This window comes from Xenopus laevis, chromosome 3L, assembly GCF_017654675.1.
Source record: "Xenopus laevis strain J_2021 chromosome 3L, Xenopus_laevis_v10.1, whole genome shotgun sequence".
Taxonomy (NCBI): domain Eukaryota; kingdom Metazoa; phylum Chordata; class Amphibia; order Anura; family Pipidae; genus Xenopus; species Xenopus laevis.
In genome coordinates this window covers 65,011,779-65,030,603 of record NC_054375.1, presented here as the reverse complement: position 1 = coordinate 65,030,603, position 18,825 = coordinate 65,011,779, and the positions used below count along the sequence as shown (strand labels likewise).

The 18,825-nt window shown below is 37.7% G+C and overlaps 1 protein-coding gene across 18 annotated transcripts in view; it reads left to right on the top strand.

Moving 5' to 3' along the window:
• LOC108711084 (glutamate receptor-interacting protein 1) overlaps nucleotides 1-18,825 on the top strand; it is a 184,403-nt gene that overhangs the window by 137,865 nt on the left and 27,713 nt on the right. For 9 of the 18 annotated variants that reach the window (XM_041586328.1, XM_041586327.1, XM_041586331.1 and 6 more), the window contains exons 8-11: nucleotides 8,739-8,886; nucleotides 9,814-9,983; nucleotides 14,399-14,560; nucleotides 17,097-17,252. In XM_041586328.1, the coding sequence (XP_041442262.1) occupies nucleotides 8,739-8,886; nucleotides 9,814-9,983; nucleotides 14,399-14,560; nucleotides 17,097-17,252 (636 nt within the window). The remainder of the gene's footprint in view (nucleotides 1-8,738; nucleotides 8,887-9,813; nucleotides 9,984-14,398; nucleotides 14,561-17,096; nucleotides 17,253-18,825) is intronic. The other 9 variants (XM_041586334.1, XM_041586337.1, XM_041586336.1 and 6 more) reach the window with 3 other exon arrangements.

Sequence of the window (18,825 nt, the reverse complement as noted above, 5' to 3'; positions counted from 1 at the left end):
AACTGAACAGAAAGAACTGTTGTAAATTGCACAAGATAAATGAGCAATGATAACTTGTAAGTGATTGAGTTTGGGGTATAGCGGCAATTTGCTCCTCACCTAAAATGAAGGATGTGCAGTAGTATTATGAAACCATTTAGCAGAAATGGTGGGCTGAACTATGTCCACAGCCCTATCCTGCCCCTGACTTTGTCATGTTGGTTTGGAAGACTACGTTCATCCACTCATTACTAGTGTTCAAGATTGGGGTGGGTAGGGGGCAGGATGGGGTTGTACTCACTCTGGTCAGTTGTGCAAAGTCTAAAAAAATTGTGTCTTACATCTGTATTTTTGGCATCTTGCACCTTTCTACAACATTGGTAAATAAGACCTACAGAGTTTAGTAGTCCGCTCTAAAGAGAAACAAAGGTCTTCTATGTATATGTTTATATATTGCTGCCTTTATACTTTGCTCTTTAATCCCCATATGTAATAAAAGGCACTAAGTTTGTCCGAGCAGTAACCTATAGCAACCAATAAAATGATTGCTTTAAGTGGCTAGTAAATGTTTCCTACTGATAGGTTGATATTGGTTCAAAAATATGCCCCAGTGCAAAAAAACAAAACAAAAACAGAACAACCAATTAAATATTTAATTTTTATAGAAACTGTCAATTTGTTGCTACGGGGCACAATTTGCCTATTCTGCCCCCTACTGTCAATTTGTTGGCTCTAATCCCTTTTAATTATAGCAAAATGGTACAATGTATTTAATTTTAATTCTAAATTATGATACAGTAGAAAGTGGAAAGTAATGTTAACGCAACAGTAACACCACAAAATGAAAGTGTTTTAATGTAATGAAAATATAATTTAGTATTGCTCTGAACTTGTATAACTTGTGTGTTTGCTTCAGAATCACTACTATAGGTTTTATAAATAAGCTGCTGTGTAGCCATGGGGGCAGCCATTGAAGCTGGAAAAAAGGAGAAAAGGCACAGGATACACAGCAGATTACAAATAAACTCTGTAGTATACAATGGGATTCTTCAGGACTGATTTGTTATCTACTGTGTATCCTGTGCTTGAATGGCTACACTGCAACATTGCTACATTGCTGCACAGAAGCTTGTTTATATAAACTATAGTTGTGTTTCTTAAACAAACAGATCCTTTTTACCAGTACTTGGCAACAGTACATTGTATTGTCATTCATTTTAAACACTTGAATTTTTTTTGTTCTGTTCCTTTAACAACTATAAACCTACTTTCATAAAATAGCCAGTGGCATCGATAGAAGTTACAGGACACTACAGCAAAATCTTCTATGGCCCTTCTCATGAACACCCTATAGCAGAAGATCTGTTTTGCATAACTATAATGAAAGGTGTTCATAATTCAGGAAGCCATTGTGGTTTCTATATGCCTGCTGTGTCTGTAATATGTCTCTGTCCATATTAATCTGCACATGTTCTCTTTTATATCTCTGCACCTGTCTTTCGATATTACAAGTAATGCTCCATCCTCTCATTACAGAATACAAAATTACAGAATCTAGTGTATCCTAGGATGCTGCATACCCAGGGCCAGATGTTGAAAGGTCTAGTGGGGCCATAATACTGGCCATAATACTATAATGAGTCAATGTAGATTCTTCATGTAAAGGCTGGGATTGGATTTACATGTTTATGCATTTATATAGTCATTATTAATAGATGGAATGCCCCAAATTATTTAGGGGGTTATTTATCTTATTTATCATCTGAATTTATCTACAAACTCTGATCAAATTCAGCTCGGGTTTTTACGCTTATTTATTATTACATTTTCCCGAAAATTTGGTTTGCGGTGGAAAAAAAACAGATTTTCAGGTTTTTTTCATCCAATTTTTGCGAATTTCACGATTTTTTAAAATTTTAAACTGAAAACTTCTGGGAATTGCACGAAACCCAGCACGCATCAAAAAATCATTGGGACTTTTCCCAGTGACTTATATGCAACCTCGACAGGTCTGAGATGCCGGATTTTCAGATTCAGACTTTTCCATCCTCAGGGTTTAATAAATTCCGAAAAATTTGTGATTTTTTTGAAAGTCCTATTTTAGTAAATAATAACCTTAATGTCTTCTGTTAAGACACACTGTCTTTATTTTTGTTCTGATCTAAAAGCAAAATTCTTCTGAAAGATCTAACATTTTCTTGTTTATTATGTTTGGACTTTACAATAAGACTACAATGAGCAACAGTAGACGTCATTTGTGAAACAAATGCAAATTATATTTAAGGCATAGCTGCTGATTATGGAAAGAAGATTAAATTTAAAGGGAAATTAGCCATGTGTGTTTTTACTAGTCACAAATCATAGAGTGCTGGCACTCAAGTTACAGAGAGTCTACTACCTGAAGATAAACTCAAAGATCTGATTGGTTAATATAAGCAACTTCACTGGTGCATTTTACACCTATCTCAATAAATCAGCTTAAATGTATTATCTTCTTTTAGCAGGAACACCATTCTTTTTCCTCCCCGAACCAGAAATACAAACCAAATTTCTCAGGTCACAAGTGAGTGCCCATTCAGTCCCATATGAATTGTGACTGAACAGTTTTTCTCACATACCTGGTGGGAATACAAAAACCTCCTGCAAGCGAGTCAGAAAGATGTGAGGCGCACTGAAACACTTTACATGGAAACATGATTGTTTTGCAGTGTGTGATTTTGGAAAGGTTCCCCATTTCTAAGAATAGGCATGCTGTTCCTGCATTTTAATTGGGCTGAGACATGTTGCTGCTGTTAATGAGCAGAAATAGTTGTGCAGCCTAGAGGGTGCCATATATTGCTGTGCAAAATTCCAGCCAAAACATGCCTGTCTCCAGCCAGTAATCCTCTATGCTCTAATCAAAGCATATTTTCTAGTTGACAAGATAATGCGGGTTGTAAACATGATGTGGGTTTATGATACAATTTAATTATACAGTTCTTATTTATATGATTTACTTGCAGGCAGTAAAAAAAAAATATACAATACTGTTTAATTGTTTATCATATGTAGGTAAAGATAGAAAATACTTTTATTGGCAGAACTTAGCATAGGGATCTGTATTTTTTACCACATGGTGGCTGTTTATATATGGACACCTTGAATGCTCTCCAACAACAGTACATGAATTATTAAAGAAGATCTAAGTAAGTTTGAAACATTCCTAATATACAGCACATTGCAAAAGTATTCAGACCCTTGAATAATTATCTCAATTTACAAATATTACACTCACATTTTATTCCATGCTGAATTAGTTTTTTTTTAATGTGACAGTGTTTTACTCTAGCAAAAGAATGTAAGTGTGTACAAAGTCACTGGGGGATGAAGCCCCAATGGTCCCTTCACTCATTTGTTATCCCAGGCTCGAGCTCCTTTCCTTCTCCTTGCCATGCTTCATTATTTTATAGAGCCACAAGTTTTTTAGAATAAGTATTATCACAATGATCGAGAATAATTTTCAATTGTTCCAGGTAGGTTTGCCCAGGCTATTCACGTTTATTGGATGACACTTGTGCACCTCGGTCAAACACATTCTTAATAGAAGGTAGATCAGGGCTTTGACTGAACCATTGTGGGACATTAACCTTTTTGTTCTTCTCTAGTGATCGGTGAATTTATTCGGCAGGCGCTAATTTGCGGCAAATGCCAGCGATTCGCCGTTGGCGAATAAATTCGTGAAACTGCAGCGAAAATTTGCTGGCATCCAAAAATGGATGCTGCGAAAACGGGACAAATTCACAAACATCACTTTTCTCCACCACTGTAGGATTTGTGTTTGGTATCATATTCCTATGAAAACATTTCTTTACTTTTTAAAAGATTGAAAGCGTTTTCTTTTTTTGTAGTATATTTCTGTTTTTTGCACCATCCATTCTTCGTTGGTTTTTTAACAAAATACTCTGTCCCTCCTGATGAAAAGCAGAACCAAACATGATGCTACCAACACCACTCTTCACTGTACTTTTTGAGTGTTGTGCATTGTTAAATTTGCACCTCATATGTATTTCAGAAAATTTTGGCCAGAAATACCTGGTGTCACCTGACTTCAAAACCTTTTTCCACAAACAGTAACTAGTCTGTTATTCTTTTGGCAAGCACCACATGCCCTTTGACGTGTTTTTTTTTTTTTTGGGGGGGGGGGGTCATGGCTTTTGTGCCACTCTTCCATACAGGTCATTGTTATGCAGAGATCTTGATAAGGCTCACCCTTTCTACAGAAAAGTTTGGTAAGGTAGCATCATGCTGTGACACTGCTTTTCATCATTGGAGACAGAAAGCTGTTATCAAGCTATTATTTTCTTCAGAACGTGCAATGTCTGTGTAAAAGGTAATAAATGAGCATATAAAAAAATTAAATCCTGTAACATCCAATAAATATATTCTGGAAGGCTTATAAAATGACAAGGAAGCCTCTAAACATGTACAGGTATTGATCCAGCCGGATTTTAAAGTTGACATAAACAAATTCATTTTGCCTTGGGATAAAAGGGGAGTTTAACTAGGAATCATCCATTGTGTGCTCCATACAGCACAAGGGATGGAAATACAACACAGGGAGGCTGTGTTGTCAGCAATAGAATTTGAGTTGAGTTCAAATATTATTATTATTATTATTATTATTAATAACATGTATTTATATAGCGCCAACATATTGCGTAGCACTGTAAAGTAAATGTGATTATACAACTACATCACATGAATTACATATATAGAATATATGGAGTAACAAACATCACAATCAATACAGGTACAAAGAGGTGAGGAAGGCCCTATGCATAGGCATACAGTCTAAGGGAAGGGAGTAATACACAAGGTGTGGGAGTGGGCAAGATCGAAGTAAGTGGGTGAGAAATGTGGTGTTGTATGTGGTGTTGCGTTTGGTAGTTAAGCAGAGTGAGGGTAGGCTTCTCGAAAGAAGTGCGTTTTCAGAGATTTTTTGAAAGCAGAAAGGTTGGGAGAAAGTCGGACAGACCGTGGGAGAGCATTCCAGAGGAGGGGTGCAGCCCTTGCAAAGTCTTGAATGCGAGCATGTGAGGAGGTAATGAGAGAAGAGTTGAGTAGCAGGTCAGTAGAGGAGCGTAGTAAGCGAGTGGGTGAGTATATAGAGATGAGTTCAGAGATGTAGGGTGGAGCAGAGTTGTGAAGTGCTTTGAAAGTCAGTGTTATTAATTTGAATTTGATTCTGAAAGGTAACGGAAGCCAGTGCAGGGATTGACAGAATGGCGAGGCAGAGGAGGAGCGGTTGCTGAGGTGTATGAGCCTCGCAGCAGTGTTCATTATGGACTGGAGAGGTGACAGTCTCTGGAGGGGGAGGCCAATTAAAAGAGGGTTGCAGTAGTCTAGACGCGATATGATGAGAGAGTGAATAAGAATTTTGGCAGCGTCTTGGGTGATAAATGATCGTATTTTGGATATGTTCGTTAGGTGGAAGTGACATGATTTAATAAGTGACTGGATATGAGGAGTGAATGACAGGGCAGAATCTAGGATAACCCCAAGGCACCGGGCCTGGGGAGAGGGGGTGATAGTGGAATTGTTAACTATGATGGATACTTCGGGGATGCTACTGGTGTTAATTGGAGGAAAGAGAACCATTTCAGTTTTAGAGAGGTTTAATTTAAGGTAGCGTTGCGACATCCAGGTAGAGATAGTGGACAGGCAGGAGGAGACGCGAGTTAGGAGTTCTGGGTTGAGATTAGGAGATGAGAGATAAATCTGAGTATCGTCAGCATAGAGGTGGTAGTGGAAACCATATGAATTTATTAATTTGCCAAGGGAGGAAGTATAGAGGGAGAATAGTAATGGTCCCAGGACAGAGCCTGGAGGAACTCCAACAGAAAGAGGTAGGGGAGAAGATGATACTCCATTGTAGGAGACACTGAAGGAACGATTGGTGATGTAAGAAGAGAACCAGGACAGGGCTGTGTCACGAAGGCCAAGCGACTGGAGGGACTGGAGGAGGAGAGGGTGATCTACAGTGTCAAATGCGGCTGAGAGGTCAAGCAGTATTAGTAGTGAGAAATGATTGTTGGCTTTAGCGGTTAAAAGGTCATTAGTTAGTCGAGTCAGGGCAGTTTCCGTGGAGTGTTGTGGCTTAAAATCAGATTCTAGGGGGTCCAGCAGGTTATTGTCAGAGAGGAATGAGGTAAGTCGGTTGTAGACTAGGCGCTCAAGTAGTTTAGAGATAAAAGGTAGCAGAGAGATAGGTCGGAGGTTGTCAAGATTGGAGGGATCAAGAGAGGGTTTTTTCAGAATGGGGGTGACAAGAGCATGTTTTAGTTGAGAAGGAAACAGTCCAGTTGAGAGCGAAAGATTAAATAGGTGAGTTAAGGCTTTGATTAGACAAGGATTGGTATTGCGGAGAAGTATTGAGGGAATTGGATCAAGCGGGCAGGTGGTAAGGTGAGAAGAGGCCAGAAGCTTTGAGACTTCCTCATCAGTGACAGGGCGATAGTGTCAATTTTGTTTTTGAAGTGCTCAGCAATATCTTGAGCAGAGACAGATGTGCATGGAGGGGGTGGAGAAGGGGAAAGGAGAGTGTTAAAGGTGGAGAAAAGTTGTGCTGGTTTTTTAGAAAGGGAGTTAATGAGTGAAGTAAAGTATGTTTGTTTGGCTTGGAAGAGGCTGGTGTTAAAGGAGCGCAGGGCAGATTTGTAGCTCCAAAAGTCTGATTCTGAACGGGATTTGCGCCAGCGACGCTCAAGTGCACGTGAGTGTCTTTGGAGCGCTTTTGTATGAGCAGTATGCCAAGGTTGAAGTGGTTTGGGTCGAGAACGTTTAGTTTTTATAGGAGCAAGCTCATTTAGGGCAGTGGTGAGAGTACTATAGTAGACAGAGGTAGCCACATTAGGACATGAGATGGCTGAGATATTAGAGTGAAGAGAGTCAAAGGAAGAAGAGAGATGTGACACGTCTACAGCTTGCAAGTCACGGTAAGTACGTGTTTGGGGAATAGCAGGGGGTGAGGAGGGAGTTAGTGAGAGTTGAAATGTGAGCATATTGTGATCAGAGAGGGGAAATGGGGAGTTAGTAAAATTGGAGGTTGAACAGAGTCTGGTAAATATGAGATCCAGAGCATTACCATTGGAGTGAGAGGGGGAGTCTGAGCACAAAGATAAGCCTAGGGAGGAGGTTAGTGAAAGAAGTTTAGAGACAGAAGAGTTGTTGATGTTGTTAACGGGTATATTAAAGTCACCTAATATGATGGATGGGATGTTAGATGAAAGAAAGTAAGGAAGCCAAGCAGCAAAGTTGTCCAGAAATTGTGCAGTTGGTCCTGGTGGTCGATATATAACAGCAATGCAGAGTGAAACAGGAGAAAAGAGCCTAATGCAGTGAGCCTCAAATGAGGAGAATGATAAAGAGGGAACAGGTGGAAGAACTTTAAAAGTACAGCGGGGAGAGAGCAGCAAACCCACCCCACCTCCAGGTCTGTTACCAGGTCTGGGAGTATGAGTAAGGTGTAGGCCCCCATAGGACAGGGCAGCAGGTGAGGCAGTGTCAGTAGGAGAGAGCCAGGTTTCAGTAAGCGCAAGTAGGTTAAAGGAATTTGCAATGAAATGGTCGTGTATATCGGTGAGTTTGTTGCAAACAGATCTGGCATTCCAGAGAGCACATGAAAGATTAACTGGGTTTTTGGGTATAGGAGTAAGTGTTTTGTACTGTTTGAAATTGCTCCGGAGAGAAGGAGCTCGTGGTCGTGATATAACTGGGATGGGGTAAGGGCCAGGGTTTGGGGAAATGTCCCCAGCTGCCAGCAGTAGAAAGGAAAGATAGACTAATTGAGAGTGGGATTTATAAATCCTTGGTTTGTATGAAAAGGAGGAGTTTTGTGGAATATCTAAACAGAGTACTTTATAAACTTCATGTGTGGAGAGGGAAGGAGAGGAGAGGAGAGTAGAGAGGCTGAGATTTGTATGGAACTGGGATTTGATGGAGGAGGTAGTGAAAAATGTTTTATGAAACATGAGAGTGAAAGGAGGAGAAATGCAGGATAAAGCATGTTTGGGGTAAGAAGTTACAAACTAGCAGGTACAAACAAATCTGTTTTCTTCTTATCCCAGATGGTTCACTGTTGATTGCAGGGGAATCCGGTTCCTTTTGCCTTGTCAATGTCTTGTCCAACTGCCTTGTTTAACTGTCATTTCTAAGCACTTGTGAAACTTTAGCACTTAGTGCCATCCCCAATACTGGGTCTGAATTTATATGTAGCTGATTGGGAAAACCAGAGCCTAATTAATCAATTAATCAATTAAATAGCTAGCAACGGGCGGAATTTTACAGACACCAGAACCAGGTTTGGGGCTATAAAAATATCTCTTGTTCACGGAGGAGGGGACACAGATGTGTGCTTTAGATATTTATCAAAGAACTAAAGTAGAATAGGCCTGACAGACAAAAGTTATTGGGGTTAACAAATACAAGTAGGGATATAGCAGAATTACCAGAATAAACAGTTGCAGTATATGGATATGGCAGTGTATGGATATAGCAGAATTACCAGAATAAACAGTTGCAGTATATGGATATGGCAGTGTATGGATATAGCAGAATTACCAAAATAAACTCAATTGCAAAAAATGCATTGTTCCATAAATTTTTACTAATTTGAATGTTAAAAAAATAAAATAGTTTGAATGTTTAAAATACATCTCCAATTGACTTCTGATGAAGCTTTTTTGAATTTTTAAGATTTTTTTTTTACATTTTTTCTCCAGATACTGTGTCTAGTGCCTCAGGGCCACTGTTAGTTGAAGTTGCCAAAACTCCTGGTTCCAACCTTGGTGTAGCACTAACTACCTCCATGTACTACAACAAACAGGTCATTGTTATCGACAAGATAAAATCTGCAAGTATTGCTGACCGGTAAGATGGCAAAATCTTTCTCTCTCTATTGTACCATTTCTAGCCACCATGTATTTTCTGTTGTGCCATTCTCTCATGCTTGTGTTGTGCTCATTTCCTCACCTTACATGCACTGCCTATGCCCATACCTTAATTATTTTCTAAAATTGTACACATGTTGGTAGAAATGCAAAAATGTCCCCTTATAAAGCCTCATGATTACATATTAGTAAATATTAGTATGCATGAAACTCCTATATTCATGCAGTTGTGTTAGGTAGCAATATATCCTGCCCCGCTCTCTCAGGCAGTGGTTGCTCTGTATTTACGTTTGTTCAGAGGGAAATCCAGCCCAGAGTACTTTGCCTTTACCATTAATCATGGCTATAAAATGTACAAACACTTCCAGCAGTTAGGAAAATCAATATGAATGCTTTAGAAGGCTGGTAACTCATACATTAAAACAAGTTAACAAATTGTATAGCTATTAGTCTCTTAGAAAGTGAGATATCAAAGAAGTAGATGCTAGCCCTTAACCATGAGTTGCAAAAGGACCTCCAAGACCTGCTTGTAGACAGTGTAATTTTGTTTTGGTGCAAAATAACTGCACTAATCAGAAATATATGTGGTTACATACTTTTTGATATGTTTTAAACATGGGTTTCATACCCAGGGTTCTGTAATTATTCTTGCTCTAAGATGCTCGTCATATAGATGTAGGCTTATGGTGCTGTAGAATGTTCTGCACACACAATGCACTTACTCATTATATTCTGCTGCATAATCAAGACATGGTAGATAAATAGCAATACATTTACTTTTTCCATTTTCACAACATTACATTGAATGAGTGAGCTGAAATATCTTATAGACATGAAAGTTTTCTGATGGTATTCTAAGGTACATTGAGTTTGTTTATCAAAATGCAAGTGCTCTCTTTCTGTTTAGGTGTGGTGCTTTACATCTTGGGGATCACATTTTGTCAGTGGACGGTACAAGTATGGAATATTGCACATTAGCAGAAGCCACCCAACTGTTAGCTAGTACCACTGAACATGTAAAACTAGAGATCCTTCCATACCACCAAACACGTTTGGCGTTAAAAGGGCCAGATCACGGTAAGATAAACCTGTATTTTCTTTCCTCCATTTTTTTGTCTCCTGAATGGTTGCTGACACGTGTTGGAGAAATATTTTCAAATTTGCCCAAAATTAGTGTCTCGTAGGTATTGCTACAACTGGTGATTATAAATATGTAAAACTTTATCTTAAAAATATCAAACAATATATTTAACAGGTTAGATTCCTAAACTCTTCCCAAATAAAAACGTTTATACAGGAAGTATTGATGCCAGTAATGAAAGGGAGGGAAAACATATCATCTTTTGTTTTGAAATTATGCTCAACAACAGTGTAACCATGCAAATGCCCCGCCAGACAAAATTGGCCTGATACTATCGGTAACACAGAAGGAATATTTGTAGCATTTTAGCATAAGGAAAGTGCATGCATTGTGACAACCCAGGGTCTTGCCACTAAGGAGTAGGGCCCAGAGCATTAGGGATGTACATTTGTTGTGATCAGTGTTTCACTGCTTAAGGTGGCCATAGACACACAGATATTATAGTACAAAACGTAACAATATTCGATGCATGTATGGTGGGAGACGAGGTGACCAATATCTGCAAAAGATTTGGATATTGGTCGGCTCATCAATTGGGCACCTTCAAAGGCCATCGTCAGATATTGGTAGAATTCTGTTGTTTCTACCTGTATATCTGACAATTTAGCTCTAAGGTGGTTATTTATTAAAGGTCGAGTTTTTTACCCAAAAAATTGAGTTTTCAATTGTATTTTTCAGTCAAAACTCAAATTTTTCAATTTAAAAAAAAAAAAACTCAGATTGTTTATTTATTATTTATTTAATATTTATTATACCACAAAGCTGGAAATAGCTCAAACTATAGCTCTAACTAAAACCTGCCGAAGTCAATGACAGAGGTCCCTTGAACCATTTGAAGATGTTTGTAGCCTTCATGATGTTCATTTTTTCAGGGGGCTTCACTCGAAAACTCAATTAATAAGAGCGATTTCAGTTTTTTTCTTCCCGAAAACTCATTAATTTGAGTATTCGGGGTTTTCACCCCAAATTCAATTATTTGGGTTTTTTTACATTTGAGTTTTTTCATAAATTAGAAAACATTCGAGTTGTGAGTTTATTCGAGGTATAATAAACCTCACGAAGCTCACAGACTCGACCTTTGATAAATAACCCCCTAATTGTCTGTATTGAAAAGGAACAAAAGATTGTAATTGTTACATTTTTGGCCACCTTGTTCAGTATAAAAATAAAAACTGGGTAAATAAATAGGCTGTTCATAATAAATGTTTCCAATATAGTTAGTTAGCCAAAAATGTAATCTATAAAGGGTGGAGTGACTGGGCAATCGTGAGAACTACTTCCTGCTTTGCAGCTCTCTTGGTTTCTGCTGATTGGTTACTGCCCTTGAGGGGAAGGCACATGGGTCATAACTATTTGCTTTTGAATCTGAACTGAATGCTAAGGATCAATTGCAAACTCAATGAACAGTTATGTCCTATGTGGCCCCCCTTATAGTCACTGACTAACTCAGAGTTAGAGATCTGAAAAGCAGGAAGTAGTGTTCTGTTCTGTTCTGTTATGTTAGACATCCAGTCACTCCAGCCATTACATTACATTTTTGGCTAACTAACTATATTGAAAACATGTTTTATTTTGCACAGCATATCCATGTAACCAGTTTTTATGTTTACACTGAAGGGCTTTAAAGCCACCAAAGGGATTAAATATCCAAGGACCAGAGCATGAAACCATTGCATTCACTGCCACCAGCGAGGAATTCATAAGACAGAAGGTAAAATGAGACCAGGGAAGTTGATACACTGGGGCTTCACCAACATGAAGTCAAATGAATCTTTATATTTTATATTCCTTCATACTCCATTGATTTACCAGTACTTGCCACTAAAAGTGTTGACTTGCAAGGACCAGAGCACAAGGAAGTAGCATATCTTGTGACCAAATGTGGTTTCACCAATAAGAATCTTACCAGAGACTCTAACTTGATTGATTTGCCAGTACTTTGAGCATCAGACTGTTTTTTTTACTGGCCTACCTGCTGTGTTTCATAACCTTCAAACTGAGCAGCAAAATACTTCTGTTATATGAAATGTATGTGCATTGCAAAATCAATTATTTTATCATCCAAAATGAACTATATTGAAGCTTATCTTGTCCTTTCTCTCAATGGAACACATTTTACAAGTTTGTTTCTACTTAAACTGATTTGTACTCCTTCCTGAGTATTCCTCTTGGTCAAATATAAATTACAAATACACAGTTACTGAAAAGATCTGGAAAGTTAATTACAGGAACAACCAAAGCACAGTAGATGTATATTTTATCATTCTTCTTTTTAAAAGAGGATATTATGATCATGGGGGAAATATTTCAATGAAAAGTCTGCTAGAACTGATCTTAAAAACATCTTAAAGAAAACCAGAACACTACAAAACTAAGGCTATAAAGCCATTAAGAAAATCATTAAGAATAAAATATGAGGGTAGAATCACTGTCTTGATATAATAATGGGAATTGTAACATGAAAAGACAGTATATGTTGAAAAACGAACGACTGCAGTTATACAGCAGCTATAAAATTAACCATTTGCAATTTTGTTAAATTCAGTTCATTATAAAATGAAATTAGTGCAATATTCGTATAGATTATAAGAGTTTTGCAAGCACAGTTCTTCTTTTAGTACATAAAATAAGAGCATTTTATGGTTATGATTTGGGTGGGCAATTGTACATCATATAAAAAGACTGTGAATAGAGGCAATACAATATGGGAAGGTGACAGTCTAAATTTTTATTTTGTACCAGATACAATAAGTTCAGAAATAATGGAGAGTCTTTTCCTTATTCACCTTAATGTAATTTTATAATTATTGTATAATGTACATTTAAGTTAAGAATATTTATATTGTAATTGTTGTATTGACTAGTGGCATACTGATGACTGTGAAGAGTTACATTTATGGGTTAATGTTTTTCTGGGTGGAGTCATTGGTGTATTTCTAAAACTTTGGGAGGATTGGGCCAAGTGATCTGAGGAAGTATTGTAAAGCCACGAAAAGCATAAAGCATAAGGTACACATTATCTTGTGTGCAATAATGTTTCAAATATGGACAATAAAAGGTACGTTTTAATTATAGAGCATCCGTGTATCTTTTATATAAAATGGTGCTACCAGAAATTTCATTAGGAGACTAGAAATCCAAGAAGAAAATGTGAAGCCATAATTAAAGTGGCAGAAATAGGCAAGAAACATATGCACAGTAATTTTAATCTCACAGAGACTGGGTAGCAAAACACAGAGAATTTAAAATAATCTGGGGATCATATAGTAAGAACAGGAGAAGCATGGCAAGATCAAAACCAAATAGGGAGAGTTATGCCTGCTGCGATTTAAGATTGAAAATAAGGATGGTCTATTAGATTTCACATGACTTTTGGGGCTGCAAATTTATATAACCATGTTAAAATATCAATGGAAGTACAGGTAATTGCATTTCTTGCTATGAGCCAGATTGACTTTCAGGAACGCTATAGATTTAAAATAAATTTATGATGAAAGAAAAGAATTTACAGGTAATTTTACAGAATAAAGAGAGGGAGTAAGATTTGGGCAATCAAATACAATTTCTTTATGTCTTCTTCCCCCTTTCAAGTGACTGTTCCAAGGATAAGATTAGTAGCACTTGTTGGGTGATATAGGTTGTTGCGTTTTAAACTCATATGCTTTCACATAATCAGGGTTTTGGGTGAGGCAATAGATTGATGTGAATAACCAATTTAACAAGAGACGAAAAAACGTGTTAAGACCTGACCACCATACATAAAGTAGTTCTGGGTGAGTCAGGAATAATGCAAGGCCCAACAAATAATCAGACTGGAGGATGCCCTATTAGTGTCACAGTAAACATTTGCTTGAGCAGTAACTGTCTGGAATATTGTAGTGTCATGAACAATGGCTTTGGACTGTATGAGGGCCTTACCTAATCTGCCATGATTCTTTATACACCATTTTGGGGAACCACTAGATATGTGCAGATAGAAAAATTAGAAGAGAGATGAATTGAGAAAAAGAAGAAAAGACATAGGATGAAAAAGACTATGACTATTAAGAAATGTCACAATACCAGCTAGCTGCAAACTATTACTCCTTAGTACTGAGTGTGAGTTATATGGTGCTTTTCACTAATGTCTGATATATTGTGCCATGTATTTGTGAATACAATGTGCAAAGGTATTTCTGCCTTACTCTTCTGTAGTGTAATTCTTGGGTTTGGGTGGCTTAGTCTTAATGCTTTATTCCTTGCTGATTGCTTTCATTTCCACTGCTGATTTTACTCATTAAAATTCAGTTACCTTTCCCTCTTCTCTGGTTCTTTTTTTTTCTTATTTCCTGCCATCCTTTCATGCGGGCAGTAAAGGTTCAAAGGAGCAACGACAGGCAACCTCTCAGGAACTCCTCTACCAGCAGCCACAGTCGCCTGCCCAACTGCCAACATTATAACACCTACCACCACCCTGACCATTGCAGGACGCCAGCCATGAAATGCCAGAAACCACCTTCTCAAAAACTCCTTCGTAATATGCCATCCCCTTTTTTAATCCTGGCTTTTTTTTTTTTTTTTAAAGGGTCACAAAGAGCAAAACATGAAAATTGGTCAGACATCATACTCATCCTACCTATTAAGTACAGTCTCATATTTATTAGCAGAGTTTTTTGAGTCTCTGACAGCAGGGCTAATGAGGCAATGTACCGACTAACACTGACTAATGACCCATTAGCCATTGGCAGATTCTGGGAGTTGTACCTCATCAGCAGCTCAAGGCCCTTAGATTTGTTTACAACAATATGTAATGCTGTTGTTACCTCCTTGTCCTGCTAATCCTGCTGCCCCCCCGCATTGGTGTGAGGTGTAACTCTTGGGCAGCTGGCAACATTAAAAACTCCCTAAAGATATGTTGTTTAGTAGCAGTAAAATATGCTTTGTCCAAACATATTGGCTTTCACTGTGACATCTAACTGTTTATACAGTATATATACACACACAGACAAAAAATAGTGGGGTGAACTGCCATTTTATTATCTACCAGAAGGGAGACACACAACATAAATATCTCAAATTCTTATGCATCTCACTTGTGACCACTTTTCATTCATAGCTTTTGGTATCCCTTTAATCACCTTTTTCTCTTTTTTTTCATGCTTTCCCATTCCAAGCATTAAAGTTTGTTTTACTTTATCACCTTTCCCCGCTAACAAGAAATATATAAAATGTTTTCTGGTGTTAGCACGTTGTGTGGCTTTTCCTTGTGAAAGTGTGACTGAATGAGTGAGCAGTGTAATGCATTTCATTGCCTGTGGGTTGCGGAGAAACTAAAAATAGATGTGCCTTGTAGAGCCATTTAGCCTAAGCAGATCCTTTTTATTTTTAAAATAATTAACTTTTAATCCAAATTAAAATTTAAACCATTTCATTAATATTTTTATCTAAGATGTGCGCATATATATATATATATATATATATATATATATATATATATATATCTTAACTTTTTTGTCTATGTGTGTGTATATATATATATATATACACACACATAGACAAAAAAGTTAAGATATATAGATGAAAGTTAAGCGTAGAACTGGCCATATCGGGGATGACTTTGACGTAGTTGGCCATCTTAAATATATTGCGATATATGGACAAACAATCCCTGTTTTGTTTAAAGTGTAAGGCATTTTAGTAGCTTAAGGCACAAAATGTTTCAATGTCCTTAATATATAGATAAAGGGTTGAGTGCAGAGGACCTATTGTATTTGTCAATGTGAATTTTGTGGCCACAACCTCACAACCAAATGTTTTTAAAAATTAGTGGTGAGCACAACTTTCCCTTCTTTGTATACCCAACTGTCATGCTGTGCCACCACTGCTGTGATGCTATGGGGCAAATTCCCTAAGTGGTGAAAATTCGCCAATTCGCAGCCAACGCAACACTTCAGCAGGCATAAATTCGCTCTGACTACGCCAATTCACTTAAGTGCGAAGTTGCGTCCAGGGCGTTGAACGCTGGCAAATTTTTGCTAGCATTACTTTGGCAAGCAAAATAAAGATGCACTAGCGTTGCCTAATTTGCATACGGCGGGAAATGATAAAGTTACATGGATGTATATGTTGCAGCAAATACATTACATAAGTCCAGGGAACCATAATAAAGAAAACAGAGTTGTTATAATGCCCTACACATGAGCCCACTGTATAGTTTATGTGCCATATGTTAGAAAATGGAGGGGGAACCCAGTTACCCAGAAAAAAATTTACGGACCTTTGCAGGCTATCAAAAGGAAAAGACGCGCGTTTTTTGGAACTTTTAAAAATCTTGCCCTAAAAATTGAGGAAGTCCTATGCACTCCATTGCACTTCACCTGGTCTGAGCTGGCGAAGGCAAGTCTGGTGAATGAGGTAACATTCCGTAAAATCCGTATCTTAGTGAATTTGCGGAGCTACGTCCGTTCGCCAGAGTGAAAATTCGCCTGGCGTTAGAGTGCGAAGCAACGCTAGCCTCAATCTCCTTCACTAGCGAAGTGATGCCTGCGCCCATTAGGGAATTGGCGAAGTTCCGAAATGACGTCACGCTGGCGAATTTTTGCTAGCGTTAGTCACTTCGCCCTTTAGGGAATCTGCCCTATGTATACATGGGGTTTGGATGTCACATTATTGGCAAAGTGCTACTTGTATGTATGTATGTATTGACAGCTGTTCTGTCTGTAGGATTATATTAAATGCTCTTCTAAAAAGCTTAGTTTGCTAACCAGTAATGCAATTTTAGTGGAAACCCATTCGACTTCTACTTCAGTTAGACAGGTTTGAGGATATGTGCTTAGTAAAATTGCATACTGTCATGGCATCTAGAATGACCTTATTAATTGTAAAGAGTACCAATCTATATATATATATATATATTTCCATTATCTCCTGTTCATTGGAGACTTTACAATACATGCACTATCACTTAGAATCCTTGACTTATATTTCTGTTTCTTGATGGTGTCTAATGATGTCATGTAGGAGAAATTCTGAGTTACAGTACCATGTAATATATTCCTCCTTTCTCGCAGCAGCATTGGTCTCCTCATCCTTCTCTCCTACCTCCATGAGTGCGTACAGCTTGAGTTCTCTCAATACGGGGACTTTACCTCGTAGCCTGTATCCAACCAGCCCTCGTGGGACACTAATGAGGCGGAGAATGAAAAAGAAAGAATTCAAAAGCTCACGTAAGTTCATACGTCATGTAACTGACTGTTCCTTTAAATAGAATGTGTTTGGAAAAATGTTTCCAAATGACACAGTAAACCTTGCATTTCTTTTTTAATGCAAAACATTTCGGGCCACTTCCTTCAAATTTAAGTATCATCCCTGAACCAGATTGCATATTACTGCATTAAAAGGGTTGTTCACCTTTGAGTTAACTTTTAGTATGATGTAGAGAGTGATATTCTGAGACAATTTGCAATTGGTTCTCATTTTTATGCAGCTCTCACGTTTTCAGTATCGGCAATCTGAAAGCCAGGTTCCAAATGACCCTAGCAACCATACTTTGATGTGAGGCTAGAATATGAATAAGAGAGGGCCTGAGTATAAAGATTAGTAATACAAAGTAGCAATAACACTACATTTGTAGCTTTACAGATCATTTGTTTTTTAGATGGAGTCAGTAACCCCTATCTGAAAGCTGGAAATAGTCAGAACATAAAGACAAATAATTCCTAAACTATAAAAAAAGAAAAAATGAAGGCCAGTTGAGAAGTTGCTTAAAACCAGTCATTCTATAACATACTAAAAGTTAACTTAAAGGTGAACCGCCTCCTTTAACAGTAACTGGAATGATAATCATTGATTATTATACTGTCTACTTCTAAAATCCCTATTGATTCATTGTACAGTACAATTCAAAAAGACTTTGCATGCCATGAGTGACTAAAGCCATAGTAGTAATAGCCCACATATGTGTATTCTCTATCGTAATAATACCATGTGATACTGAACACAAAGTTCAATTATATTATTATATATTATGCTGTAGTGGTTGCTGCAGAATTTGTCATTCAAACAGAGCTTGCATGTTTAGTGTAGCGGTATGTAAGTAAGTATGAGTGTTTACCTATCTATTCTGCAGATTTCATGGCTTCAGTTTAAATACCACATGTCGGCCTATTTTATATAAGAATGAATAATGCTTGATCATTACAAGGAAAAACACCAAACTGCTCATCTACGAAAGGTCACAATCCGTAAAAGCAGCTCTTGCCTTTATTCATGTATACTATGTGAACGTTCTTAATGAAGCTCTTCATGTTGTTTCCCTTTTAATATTGAAGGTGAAAACCCGAGAAGACTTTAAAAAGGTTATATCAAGGAGTGAAAAGTATCAGTCTTTAGTAATAAACAATGTGGTGCTTTGTAAAGACAGATAACATGGTGGTGTATTAAAAAAATTCAGTGCAAATGCTGACAATCAGTGTGAGAAATAACATTTTTGTGCATTTCAAAAGTGCACAGATAGCAGATAACTACGGTCAACAGTGGAGAACGAGAGGTAGATGGTGAATCCTATGAAGTCAAAAAATGGCAGCGGTGCAATCTTTAATCCATCATGACTGGTGACCTACCCCATACAGACACAGTGCAGGCTTCAGATTCACACCGCTAATGTACAATTGTAGATTGCTTTTCAGAAATAATACTAGTGAGGAGCCCAGGAATTCTGTTGCTGGTAGAAAGAGAACCCAGAACAGCCACCAGGTGCAGATAAGATACTTTTGTAACAAATTTGAGATAAGCAAATAG